This window comes from Protopterus annectens, chromosome 7.part0, assembly GCF_019279795.1.
Source record: "Protopterus annectens isolate FY-2018-M chromosome 7.part0, PAN1.0, whole genome shotgun sequence".
Classification (NCBI taxonomy): Eukaryota; Metazoa; Chordata; order Ceratodontiformes; family Protopteridae; genus Protopterus; species Protopterus annectens.
The window spans coordinates 502,026,478-502,041,335 of NC_056739.1; the positions used below are offsets into that span (position 1 = coordinate 502,026,478).

Sequence of the window (14,858 nt, forward strand, 5' to 3'; positions counted from 1 at the left end):
TCAGCAACCCATTTTCAGTGGAGACTCAAGTGGAAAGAGCCCCAGCAAACATAAGCAAAGATAAACGTACAAGGCAAAAACTATTAAAAATAACAATGCAAATACAAAATTAATTATAAAGAGAAAAACAAGTTTGACATGTTGTTCAAGACTGGCACTTGTGGGTCTGTAGATCAGATCTGTCTTCAAAGTGTGCTGTACTGTTAAAGTTATATCATCAAACAGTAAGAATCTTGTCAAATCCACTGAACATGTCCATGACCTGACCCTGGTGTGGTATGTATGCAGACATATATGTGTCTTTGTGTGTGTGTGTGTGTGTGTGTGTGTGTGTGTGTGTGTGTGTGTGTGTGTGTGTGTGTGTGTGTGTGTGTGTGTGTGTGTGTGTGTGTGTGTGTGTGTGTGTGTGTGTGTGTGTGTGTGTGTGTGTGTGTGTTTATGGCCTTATCTATGTAACTGATCTATCTCTCTGGCTGCATCTATATTATGAATTCTACTGTTATGAGTATTAATCAGCTATATATATAATCAATAAAAATGCTATGACATAGGCATTATCTGCATCAGGTTTAGAATGTCCATCGATGCCTGTTTTATTGCAGATGATATGTCATGTTTGTGAAACTGCTTTGAACTTTTGAGACTCATTCCATGACTGAATTGCAGTATTTTGATCACATATCCTTCCTTCCTTGCATACTGAACTAAACAGTATATTTACATTGGTGAACAGGCAAAAAGAAAGAACTAAGCAGCCATTAATTTCCAGAGATAGCCTCCCCAGTGAATTAACAAGACTTTGTGAAGCAATGCTTTGCTTTATATCAGAACAGTTACATTTGCTTTTAAGGTCAAATGCCAAAATGTACACATATCTTAAAGGTGTGATTATGTAGTCAGCTTTTGCTCCTAGCTTGTGTATATTATTTAATAAGCATTTGTTCATACCTTACTTTATGATACAACTATTTGACTGGGCATTAAATGAAATTAGTTTGTTTCAGTATGCTTTTTCTCCCTCCATGCATGCCAACAGTCAAGTACTCTCCTTTAGGTGTAAAGCCCTGGATCTCTGTGCAAGCAGTCTTGCATATACATACATGTACTGGTTTACTGTGACTACAGAACATTGTACATGGGTGAAATGCAGTGGTTGTGCAGTGTACTCAAATAGTGAAGCAGCCTCTGGGGTACAGGTGCACTGACTTACACTTTCCACAATCACACTGTTGTCACTTGAGCATTCTGACTGGATAGCAGCACTTACCTTCCAGACAGAAATGCTATAGGTAACAGGTTGTGGGGCAAGATAGGCCAGATTCAATAAAGCCTACAATAAGTCACATTAAGTGTACACTAAATGTACATGATATGTAATCAAGAACATTCTTATCACTTTTTTATGCTTTCTAGCCATTCAGAAAGATTTCACTAAGTGTACATAAAGTCTACACTCTGTGGTAACCTTTATGAATCCCTGTCAATATTTAAAGCAGCAAGAATATCAGTGGGAAAACTAAAATTAGGAGGAAGAAGGTGTGAGTTATGACTGTGCTGCCTGTTGGCATAGAATGGTGTTCACTTAGGCATTATTGAATCCCAGGGATTGTGTTCTTCAAATCACATACCAGCTCATGTTTATGACATTACATTTTTATATGTAGTTCCACCCTTGCATATATTGTAGGCCAAAGTAGCATACGTGTTCCCGAGTAATGCGAAATGGCCATATGTGAGTTGTGAGTAAAGATAACAGTTTTAAAAAAAATAACACTAGTTCTCTGTGGTGCTTAATGTGCCTCTGAATTCTTCTATACATGTTTAAGCCTCTTCTAAATTATCAGAATTTCTGAGAATCTCAGAACCTTAAGAGAATATGAAATAAAGTGAGTATATTTTAATTATATACCATGTATATATTAATGATATGGGCTTAATGGTCACTAATGTGCTGAATATGCCTTGCAATACCATATTTAATTCATATAGTCGTAATAAAGAAAAACATGCTTGCAATAGACATAATAAGGCCAGTTCATGTTATGACGGTGAAAGATAAAAGGACTCTGGTAGCAATACTTGAAGGGGTTTCGGGACCTGTCATTCTTTTTTTATTTGGTATTATGTTCAGCTGTATCTCATTGCCCCTCAGTCACAGAACTTCTTTATTTTTGTTGGCTGAAAAAAATGCATTTTCTGAATCCATCAGCAATTTAAAGTAGAATATAATGAAGGGTCTTCAGAAGTACTGGCTAAAACATTTGACTTCTTTCCACAATCCGCAAAGTCTACCTCTGCATAAGTGATAGATGGTCTGTGTTCCTCCTTATCACACTTTACTGTGGCGTAAGTGGTAGATGGCCTTTGCTCCTTCTTGCGACACTTATCTGTGGAATAATTGGTAGCTTCCTCACTATTTGCATAAACGGGATTGTTTACCTCTGCAAAGCTGATATCTGAATAAGGAACCATGTCAATGTTTTGTTCTGAGACCTAAAGAGCAAACAATAGATTAACAGGATTTATATAATTACTTCAAACTATTGTTTATTTTAAGAAACTGAGCTATGATAAGCTTCGTTATGTGAATCATGCAAACTATTTTTTAGACAAGGTCATTTCCATTTTGTAATATTTTATGCATATGATATCAAGAATATGTTGCTGCATGACAGGATAAGGCATAGTCTAACAACTACTCTGTTACCAATGTGACGTACACATCATTTGGAAGTATCTCTAAAACTTGTACAGTTCTTGTATATTGTATCAAGAAATGAATGACCAAGTAGAAATTCCTCTATCACAACACAACAAGGACACAGTTCCATTGAATTTTACCACCACTAACTATAAGCAGTGTTTCTACAAGGGGGGTGAGCTTCCCTGCACAGCTCATGTGGATGGTTTTCTCCCTCATACTCCTGTACTTACATGCATCAAATCCATGGATGCAAAACAGTGTAAAATGTGAAACCCCCATTACAGTTATGTAGAGTGTCTCACAAACAGTAGTGCCACACTGCATACATTAAATGAGGCATGGTCCAGGGAATAGTAACAATGGACTAAAGTAAATGGGAAATTGGAAACTGACCTCTTTGCCCTTGATCAGTGATAGGGAAGCCCTCACAGTTCATGCTACTTTATGACTTTTGTAAAAATGAAAACATTCTGTAGCTATCATTTGACTTGAATAGTCAAAAGCACAATACTATTTTCAAACTATGGAGCCAGACAAAGTATTTAATAATAATATAAAAAGTTATTACCAGCATGTCCCACACTCCGCTACTTCTTATTAAAATAAACTTACATGGCATCATCATGTAAGAATACAGGGAAAATCCTTTATTTTACTTTTATTTGTTCATCTTAATTAAGTTGCTGTTTCCTTAGTGATCCTTTTATGGTGTTTAGTGAAGGAACAGATGGTTGTATGATCAAACAGCATTACAGTACCTTCAGAACTTAACAAAGAGAATACAATGCTATTATAACAGAGTATGCAGTGAGACTTTATTTTAAATTAATCAAAAGTCTGTATGAAACACAAGTTTGACCCATAAAAACTAAGTCTAAAATCACTTTAATTAAAATAAAAATGAAAGGAGTTAAGTGCTTTCATCCCTTCATGGAAGTTCATCAGAACCAAATTCATTTGGTTTTGATGAAATTCCACGAAGTGATGAAAGCACTTAACCTCTTTCATTTTTATTTTAAATAAAGTGATTTTAGACTTTGTTTTTATAAGTTCATAGGAGTTTAGTAGGCTAACAGCCCAAGAGCCTTTTCAAGCCTAGCCATATTTACCCCAAGCTGCCCCAGTTGTCAGTAATTAGGTGAGCAAAGCCCGCAGACGTATGAGTCTATGGTAATTAATGCTGACTGACGCTGTCCCTGAAAGACATGGACACCATGCAAGGAGTGAATCTACAGTCGCCCATGTATTGTTCCAGGTTGCTTTATATAGAGGGTCATGGAGGGGATCTGATTCATGTGAATGGGAAGCTTGTTCCAGAGAAGTGATATTCCCTGGGAGATGTTCATAGGTTCATAGGTTCATAGGTTCATACTAGGCTATCTGCCCTGGGGCAATTATAAGCCTAGCCCGATTCTGTATGGCTTATGCCACCCCTTGATTTGAGTATACTGTGCCCTTTTTAAGGTTTAGTTTACTGTGCCTCTGTCTAATAGTGCCATGGGAGTAATCCCTGGGACAAACCTATGATCCCCCATCCACCTATCGAGATTCCTCTTGAAGAGATTCAGTGAGGTGCTCTGCCTCACATGAACTTAAATTCTATTCCAGAGTGAAGGGAGCCTCTGGGTTATGAATCTGTCCCTCCAGCAAGTTCTATTTATTTCTGTGCTGAGGTTCAAGTCCCTCGAGCGTGTGGCTCTAAGGGATTTAGATTTACTGAGGTGGAGCATGTCCATTAATTCTGGATTTGACATAGCTTTGTATGTCAGGCATAGATCGCCTCGAAGTAGGCAGTATGCAACTGAGTAGAGCTGGAGTTTTTTTAACCGAGCGACATATGGCATCTGTTTGAGACCCTTGATCCTCTTGGTGAGATACTTTGGGGGTCTTTCTAATTGCTGCAGGTGTCGGGTAAGGTACATCCCAAAAGGGGCATTGTATTCTATGATGGGCCTGATGAGGGATGAATAAAGGGGCACGAATACCTCTCTTGATCTAGATGTGAAACCCTTTGTGATGAGGTGGGCTATGTAGAAGGACTTTCTAACCACTTTGGCAATGTGGTTTTCAAAGGAGAGATTGCTATCAACTTGGGTCCCCAGGTCCCTAATAACTTTCTCTGTACTTAATGGGTTTCTGCCTATGTGGTAATTTGTGGGCACATTGTTTTTGCCAAAGGGTATGACTATACATTTTTTGGCATTTAGCTTTAAACCATGGCGCTGGCACCAGTTATCTGTCTCTGTGAGACCTTTTTGAAGGATGTTTGTGTCAGCTGGAGAGTCGATTATGGCGCCCAGTTTGCAGTCATCTGCGAACTTGGTGAGCTATAGTCCTCCCATGTTTGCATGTACCTCGGAAAAGTATATACCGAACAAGAGTGGTCCCAGGACAGAACCCTGTGGGATGCCACTTGTGACCGGTTTCGAGTCTGACATGGCTCCAGCAACTCTCACTCTGTGGGTTCTGTCTTTGAGCCAGGTTGTGACCCATCTTGTGACATAGGGGTTTATATTTAAGCTGGATAGCTTATCTATGATACCCGAGTGAGGTATTGTGTCAAATGCCTTTGCAAGGTCCAGATAGGCTGTGTGGACTACCTTCCCTTCATCTATGGCTTTGGTGACTGTTTCAAAGAAGTCAACCAGGTTCAAAAGGCAGGATCTGCCCTTGACAAAGCCGAACTGGGTAGGATCTGGTGTCTGTAGGTCCCCAAAGACTTTGTTTATGAGCTCCATGATGATCCTCTCCATAGCCTTGCAGACTAAGCTAGTCAGGCTTATGGGGCAATAGTTTCCAGGGTCCGTAGAGGCTCCACCTTTGTGGAGTGGGACCACTGTTGCTGTACGCCATTCTGTGGGCACATATCCTGTAGTGAGGCTGAGATTGTATAGCTGTTTTATTTGAGGGATTAGTTCCTCTTGGAGTTCATGTAGGACGCAACCTGGGATGCCATCTGGTCCCATGGAAGCAGTGTTTTTTGCTTTGGAGAGGGCAGCCTTCACCTGAGCATCAGAGATGTTTGGGAGGCAGCCCTCTGCCGGGATAGATACTTGCTCTTTTGGGGGGAGAGGGTGGAGAAGTTTGCACTGAACCTGTCTGCCAGGATATTGGTGATGTCTGTGGGTTCAGTGTATTTTTTGTCGTTTAGAATCAACTCAGAACAAGTCTGGGAGTTGCATCCCAGGTTCCTAACATAACTGAAAAAAGCCTTATGATTGTCTTTGGTGTCCTGTGCAATTTTCTCTCGAAGCTGGCCTTGGAGGATTTTATGAGGGATCGTAATTTGTATCTATCTCTCCAGCATGATTTGTTCACTTTAGAGGCTAGGTTAAAATCCCTAAAGTGAGTATCCCTTGTGCAGTTTGATTTATGAATGTGTAGCATTTTCTTTAGGGCTGGGTTAGAGACTGTTCTGTAAGCCAGGCACAGGTCACCCCTTAGCAGCCTTTAGGAGACAGACTGCACTGACAGGGCTTTGGTCTTTCCACTTAGGACTTCTGTTATGTACCCTGTATTTTCTTGGCAAGAAACCTCTGTCATCCCTCCAGCTGTTGCAGGTGTCTAGTGAGATATATGTAAAGAGAGCATTGTACTCAGTTACTTGTCTGATGAGAGTCAAGTTTAATGGAATTATAATATCCTTGGATTTAGATGTGATGCCTTTACTTATAAGATGTGCCACACAGAAGGATTTCCTTACCACAGTGAATATACAGTGGTCAAAGTTCAGACTGTGATCAACCTGAATACCCAAATCACATACCACTAGGTCTAGACTTAGGGGGGAGCTCTCTATAATATAATTAGCTGGGATATTAGCTATCCCATAGGGAATAATAATACATGTGTTACAGTTAGCTTCAATCCATGGCTTTGGCACCAATCATTTGTCTATGTTAACTTTTCTGCAGTATATCAGCATCATTGGGAGACTCCATGATTGCTCCCAATCTTAAATCATCAGCAAACTTTGTCAGCCACAGGCCATCCATGTTTGCCTGGACTTCTGAGAAATACATTCTGTATAGTAAAGGGCCCAACACAGATCCATGTTGTATGCCACTGATAACTGGTCTTTTGCTAGAGGTGAAGTCACCCATTTTGACAGTATATGTCCTGTCAGTGAGCCAATTGGCTACCCACCTGGTAACAAAGGTGTTAATTCCCAATTGGGAGAGCTTCTCTATAATACCTGAGTGGATGATTGAGTCAAATGTCTTGGCTAGGTCAAGGTAGGCAGTCTTTCTGTTGTCCAGGGCCTTGGTGACTTTCTCAAAGAAGTCAACAAGGTTTAACAGACATGATCTACCCTTAAGGAATCCAAACTGGGTTGGGTTCAGAGTTTAGAGATTACCTGTGTCCTTGTTGATAAGGTCTGCTCCTTTTAAATTTCTCCAAGTCTTTTGGGTTTCTAATACCATGCATGGAATGGACTCTATTCTTAAGTTAAACTATGGCCAAAGTTCATGAAATTAGTATTGCTTCAATCTTTGATGCTAGCACCCTCACAGTCCCCAGTAAAGACTCCTTCTGCAATTCATATGGAGTTATATGTATTGGTAACATATCTAGGTATGACTGCAAATTCTTTTTTTTAAGACCCGTTGCTATTACTACAACTGGAACACTCTGAGTATCTTTCTTCTGCATTCCCTCATTTCTATCTACAAACCCTGATATTTTATAACTTTGTGTTTCTCTGTATGTAAGACACTGTATTGACTGGGTGTAGCAATTTCAGTGATCAATGCTACTTTTGTCTTCTTTTCATAGACTACTATACCTGGTTTTCTCGCATCTAGTTTTTAAACTGTTATATGGTAATGGATGATCCCATGTGATAAAAATGTCATCATTTTCTATGATGCTTTATGACTCATGTTTCCAGTGTTTTTCGGCTACTTCAGTATTATAATGTTTGCACAATCCCCAATGGAACAGTCTTGCCACATTATTATGCCTTTCAGCATACATTCCATTGACAAAAAGGCAGGAGTCAGAGCTGGACGTGGCAGAGTTAAAGATGTTAAGATTTGCACTGGGTGTGATGAGGATGGATATGGTTAGGAATGTGTATATTAGAGGGTCAGCTCAGGTTGGACGCTTTGGAGACAAAGCCAGAGAGGTGAGATTGTGTTGGTTTGGACATGTGCTGAGGAGGGATACTGCATATATTGGGAAAAGGATGCTATGGAGCTGCCAGGTAAGAGGAAAAGAGGAAGGCCTACAATAAGGTTTATGGATGGGGTGAGAAAGGACATGCAGGTGGTTGGTGTGACACAGCAAGATACAGTGGACAGGAAGAAATGGAAACAGATGATCTGCTGTGGCGACCCCTAACAGGAACGGCTGAAAGAAAAAGAAGTATACATTTCTTCTGCCTTTAGTATATCACAATCAGCAACAAGATGTGTGACTGTTTCCAGTTCTGTTTTAGAAAACATACATTTGTCTGTTTCTCCCACATGTTCAATGGACTTTGTAAACCAACCTGTACATAGTCCACTATCTTGGGCCACCAACATTAACCTTTTGCCTTTTGGTTTAAATTCAACTTTCCTTAACCATTCCTGTGTTCATTCCTGAGTAACATAAGGTTGTTCCAAGAGTTTTCTATACTTGCAACTATATGTATGCATGTTCCACATTTCTTACCTTCTCATCTGACTTCCCCTTATAATCTTTTTTTTTTCATTTTTGGCACATTCAGTTGCTGCCTGATTTTTATCTACTTCTGGTTTGATTTCCATTCTTGCTTGATGCAGATATGCTTCTGCTAAACTAAGCAGTGAAGTCATCTTTGATTTATTCTTCTCATGTTTCAAAACTTTCACTATGTTTGGGTCTTGTGAGGTCAGCAGATATGTATGCAGTCCCACAAATGAAGATCTATACATGTAATCAATTTCAAGGAGGCTCATACCTTCTTCAGAACGGGGAATATATAATCTTGGTATGCACTTATTTTTATAACTCATATGATAAGCATGAAGCATCCTTGTTGTTTTCCTGTCCAACCTATCCAACACCTTTTGGGGCCAGTCAATCACTCCAAAATTATAAGTTAGGATAAGAAGAGAAAATTGGTTTATAGCTTGGACTGTGTTCCAAGATGTCAACACTGTTTTCAGTATTACTTTTAGTCTTCTAAAATACTCCTTACTTTTGTTCACATTTGTTAAGGTTCTTTGTTGATCCTTTATCAATTCCCAAATATTTATACCCTCCCTCTTGCTCAAGTTCTTTTATATCACATTCCTGTCCCAAACTGATGTTTTCTTGGTGCTGTAGCTTTCCTGCTTTAAAGTTGCTTTTGCACGTTCATCAAGACCAAATGACATTATTACATCCTCTAAAAAGGTTTTGACCACTTGCAGTTGTGCTTTCAGGTCTTCATCTGATGAACTATACATTTTTAAATCATCTACAAAAAGAAGATAAGTCCTTTTACTTTGTTGTTTTCTGGGAGCCGAATTGTCGCCATGACCTAATCTGTTAAGTAGACAACTTAATGGGTTAAGGGCAAGACAAAAGAGGAGTGGTGACACAGAGTCACCCTAGAATACTGTCCTTTGAATTTTTATCCCTGATATAATAATTTGTCCTTTATCATGGCCTAACTGTAAAGTAGTTTGCCACTGTTTCATGGTCCCTGTAGTGTAACTGATTAGTGTATACATTTTAAGCACTATTTTTTATCCCTGAATGTGGTATATTTTCAAATACATTTTTTGTAGTCTATCTATACCATACTTAGATTCTTCCCCTTTTTACAGTTCTCTGTTATGATTTTATTTAACAGCAAATGATCCTTTGTTCCATATCACTTTCTTTTATTACCCTTTTGTTCTATTGCCATGATTGGGTTTTCTTAAATGAATATAAACTCTGTTAGCATCAATTCCAGTGTATAGTTTATAGTTCTTTGGAAGGCAAGTTATTGGTCTATAGTTTTTAGGATAGCTTGTAGGTTCACTTTTAAGTAGGAGTATTGTTTGTCCTGTTATCAACCAGGCTGGTGCCTTTTCAGGATGTGCATATAAATAGTTTTTACTCATGGCTAAGTCTTCATGTAAAGATGTTAATACTTTTATCCAGAAGTTAGGTACTGCATCTGGGCCTGGGTTTTTTCCATTTAGGAGCTTTTCTTAACTTTGTTTCAGTCTCTCTGGTCATTACTTCATCCTATATCATATCCTGTACATTTGAACTTCTTATTCTTTCTTTTACTTCTTCTATCCATTTAACATCTTTGTTATGTTCTACAGGATCTTCATGAATATTTCTCCAAAATGTATCTATTTCTTCTTTTTTGGGGGTGTTTCAATTCCTATTGCTTTGTTTCCCAGTTCTCTGTAAAAGCTTTTGGGTTATCAATAAATTGCTTATTTTATACTTTTACTTTATATTTATCTGCATATCTTGTACATTTTACTGTCTGTGCTGATACTTTTAGTTTATTATTTACGATAGTGTATGATAGATTTTGATACTGCACATTGCTTATATCACGTCTATCTTTCTGAGTATTTTTGTTGATACAGTCCCTCTTCTGTACTCTTCTAACAGTGACACTTCTTGTCTTAATTGCTTTATAAGTTTCTCTATGAGATGCTTCCATGATGGCATTCAATTTCTTCCCTTTCTTTCCCTTACTACCCCATGTTTTGTGGTAAGACTTTATTTGTTATTAATTTAGCTGTACAGTAATATATACTATTTACTTCTGTTATATCACTTGAATCTTTATGGACAGTCCTAATTACTGTGTCCATTTGTTCTATCAAACTTCCAACTTTTTGGATTTTATTGACTTTCTGTAGTCTATTTCTTTAATTGATCTTAATATGTCTGTCCATTTCTATTAAATCAAGCAGCTCTTCTCTTAGATCATTTTCTTCTAAACTGAGTGCACATCCTTTGCTCTCCATTTCCTTCAGGCATTCTATAGAAAGTTCTCTTTCATATGGGAGCTCACATGTCTATCACTCCACAACATTGACTTCGTCAGAGCTGCCAGAGTTTCCTGTTCCTTCTATTGCTGTGCAACTTCAACTGAATGTTTGTACTGGTTCCAAAGTATCTTCATATGACAATTGATCAGATGTTTCCCACTCCACTGGTTTCTCCTTAATTTGGGGATCCATTGCTCTACCCTGCTGTGATGTTACTTGAGTTAGATTTTCTACACTAAATCCTTCACTTCACAGGTGTTCCAGAACCTCAGTTTCTATTTCTTTAACTTCTCCATTGCTAACCCTCTTTTCTACTTTTCCTCTTTGTTTTTTTATTTTTTGTATTGCAAAATTTTTCATGTCTGGATGCCTTTGCCTGTATTTCTCTTCAAATATCTTTGGTGCTGCTCTTTTTGTACTGATTAGTGTTGCTTTCTCCTTTGCATAAATATTACAACATATTAAATCTCTTTTTCTTTCCCATGCCCACATTTCTTCTTCGGATGTCTCCTGCTCCTTGTGTTTCTCCTTATTTTGGGGACTTATTGTTTCATCATGCTATGATGTAATCTGTGTTAGACTTTCTGCACTAAATCCTTCACTTCACAAGTATTCCATAACATCATCTTCTGTTTTTTTTAACTTCTACTTTACTAATCTTTTGATTATGTTCCCTGTTTGTGCTCTTATTTTTTTATTATGAACTTTTCCATACCTGGATGCTTTTGCCAGTATTCTGTTTGAATATCTCTGAGACTGCCATTTTGTGTTGATTTACCTAGCTGTCTCCTTTGCATAAATACTGCACCATATCAGATCTCGCTTTCTTTCCCATGTCCATATTTCTTTTTTATAGCTTTCAAAGGTCTCTATGTTTTCTTCTTTATATTTTTGCACTTCCTCAGTTGCTTCTTTTTCCAAACAGCCCAAGATTTCCTGGTCATGCTTTTCATAAATCTCTTGTATTAAAGAACACAATTTTTTATTTGAAGCTTATGACAGTTTATCTTGTGCAAGTATTTTTCTTTCCTCTAATTTTTCTCTTAATCTTTTTTGTATATCTCCTGTCTGGAAATACTGGGCTTTCTTGCATACTAGTAACAATACATAACTTCTTTCTTATTCTAAATAGTTCACTCTATTGTCTTTATGGCTCTTTTTTTTACCTATCAGTTTTTGTGATTTTTGTAGACTACTACTTCCTTCTGCAACAGGGGGGGCATTCTCCCCCTGGCCTGGCCTAGCCCCATTGCAGGGATGATATTCATCTTTTCCAGTCCTGTTATCAGTGCACCTACTAGGACTGGGCACTTTTTTATCCTGAGTCTTGTGGACCCAGATATCTTTTTATTTTTTAACCTAGTTTTGCCCATGATATATGTTATACAAGATACAGTCTATACATCAGTGTCATCATGGTGAGATTTTGTGAAAAACAAGGTGCACCTCATGATGAAAAAACAGGATCCACCTCATGGTAAAAAACAGGGTACACCTTGTGAGTGAAATGATTAGCTTTAAGAGGACTTGACAAGATCTGTAATTTGTTTTTTTAGGGTAGAGAGGGATATCTTTATCTGCTGATCAAGTTCCCTCTTGTTTTTGGACATTCATTTCTTTCGTTTGCTATACATCCTGTTTATACTAGGGGTCCACCAGGGTGGCTTGTTTTTCCAGCAAGATCTGGCTTTGATTCAGTCAGGGAGTTGGTGTACACCTGTGCATAGGAGTCCATGTTATCTGTGTTCAAGGGGGCTTTGAAACATTGTTATTCCATCATGTAGGAGGACGTAATTTGTCTTCTTAAGCAGTTTTTAGCTTTATGGGGTATCTGGCCTGATAATTTCATCAAAAGAGACAGCTTTATGATCTGATCTCACCAGGTAGGTAATAACATGGGGGGGTGCAATGCCCTCATGTAGTACTATGTCCAGGACATTTGAGCCCCTCTTTATGTGATGACTAGTTGTTCCACAGCATTTGCACTGAAAAAGTCCAAGAACCTCTGAACCAGCATGTTTGTGACTGTGTATGTTTCCAAGTCAACAGTAGGATAATTAAAATCATTCATGAATAAGGTGTTGGGCTGTATGGTAAATGATTCCAGTAAGTCCAGGTATGCAGCATGTTTTTCCTGGTTCATGGTGGGGGACCAATAGCTAGTGAAGATGTGGTAGGGGAGTTTGCCTATGGTTAATTGGACATGGAGTAGCTCGAGAGAGTCATACTGTTTGACCAGTCCTGAGGTGTTCTTATCCTTATTGCAGATGAATACACCTCCTCCTTTGGTTCTGTCATACTTAGTTTGTGGTCTGAATGTATGGAAGGCATTGTAGCCCTGCATGACTGGAATGCTTTCCACAGCTCTGAACTATATTTTAGTGACTGCACAGATATCAGCATCTTCCAAGGTGAGGAATGCTTTCAGATAGTGTAGTTTCTTGTTTAGACTCCTAGCATTAAGCAGCAACACCTTGAGTTTATCTAGAGAGGATTTTGTTATGTTGAGAGGGTGGTTATTTCCACACTGCCTAAAAAAAAAGGCACAATAATGGAGGCTAATGCTTTTGCTAGTATCCAAAAGCTCAGAGGAGACAGGTGCAGGCCATCTCTGGCAAAGCAGCATGGTCTTCAACCATATCTGCCCAGGCTGACAGATACTGGATCCCCTTGAATGGACATCAGAAGCTAAGCCAATTGTTAAAAGTCAATCATTTTTTGTTTGTGTTGTGGCATCATCCTTGCAGAAGGTAGAATGTTCCTTAAGGCAAGGCTTATGCCTGACTGTGACACATAATCTGAGAGCTCAGCCATGTCTGTCTTCAGAGAGACACGTGTCAATTCATTTACTCCCCCATGGACTATGATGGAGTCATACTGGTACTTGAGGTTGAGTGACTTAAGTGCTTGACTGACTTGATAGATCACACTGGTGTTTACAGGTCACACTGGTGTGTCATATAGACATTTGGTTAATAGGCTTTTCTTTGGTTCAGTCTGCACTGTTTGGCCGCTTGCCATACTCTGCTGATTTAATTTATTATTTTAAACATAGTTGAATGACTCTAGAAGACTACAGTTTTTGTTGGCTGAAAAAAAATGCATTTTCTGAATCCATCAGCAATTTACAGTAGAATATAATGCATAAAAGGATTTGCCCATCTATTTTATAGGGAAGAGTTAATTACTAGGAATATTTCTTGCCCATTTTTCATTTTTCTAGTTTGTCTAAGAAGACAAATAAAAAATCACGTTAGATCTATGAAACATTCATTAGAATTCTCTTAGGGCTTCAGATACATATTTTTGGGGTTCTGTTGATAAGTTTTTCTTTTTGGAAATAAGGTATTATCCAGAGTCAAAGTGTGGTCTACGTACACAGCAAAATGGTCAAGAAGCGTTTTTTTAAACTTGTATAAAAATATGTCTATGTCGGATCTCTTTTTTCTAAGAAACAATGTTTTTTCCTGAAATCTGGTATACAAATAAACTTGATGAAAGATACAATCTCTAACATCACTTCAGCTTGTCCTGTGTTATCTCTGGCTCCTCCTTCCAATGGGCCATGACTGGCATGCCTCCTATGTGTGGTACTCAGTGGGGATCCTCACTAAGTGCCTTAGTCATTTAAACCGGCTTCTGGCAAACCACTGGATTACCGGTTGTAATCTGACATCTGTTTGGATCTAGTTTGTATGGAAAATGAAATATCTTGTATTGTAGCAATAGGGAAGGAAGGTCATGACTCATGGCTTTGGCACTTATCATGATATTGTTCTCTAAAGCCAAAATAAAAGGTATTTCTTGTGTAATATACCAGACCTTCACATTCATTCATTCATTCATTCATTCATTCATTCATTCATTCATTCATTCATTCATTCTTTCATTTATTCCATGCACATTAAGATAGTTTACAGTCAAGAGGAAGCAACACTGTATTCATACTCACCAGGTGGAAGCCAGAAGAACTAATATTGAAGTAGGTTCTGTGCATCAAAGGATAAATGCATCCACTATTTTTTACTCACTAAAGACACAATAATTTGAAGAAATGACAATTAACCTACATCTTGCCTTAGGGTTGTAAGATGAAAGCAGAGTACATGGCAAACTCAATACACATGCAGGTACAGGGAGGACATATAGACTTTGTGCAGAAGGTACCCCACCTAAGAAATTAACTAGGGAATGAG

General features: G+C 38.4%; 1 protein-coding gene across 2 annotated transcripts in view; it reads right to left on the bottom strand.

Moving 5' to 3' along the window:
* Window positions 1–377: 377 nt before the first annotated feature.
* The window catches only part of LOC122806570, a 674,088-nt gene continuing 659,607 nt past the window's right edge, over window positions 378–14,858 (bottom strand). For both annotated transcript variants that reach the window (XM_044077107.1, XM_044077106.1), the window contains one exon: window positions 378–2,493. In XM_044077107.1, the coding sequence (XP_043933042.1) occupies window positions 2,206–2,493 (288 nt within the window). In that variant the 3' untranslated portion in view covers window positions 378–2,205. The remainder of the gene's footprint in view (window positions 2,494–14,858) is intronic.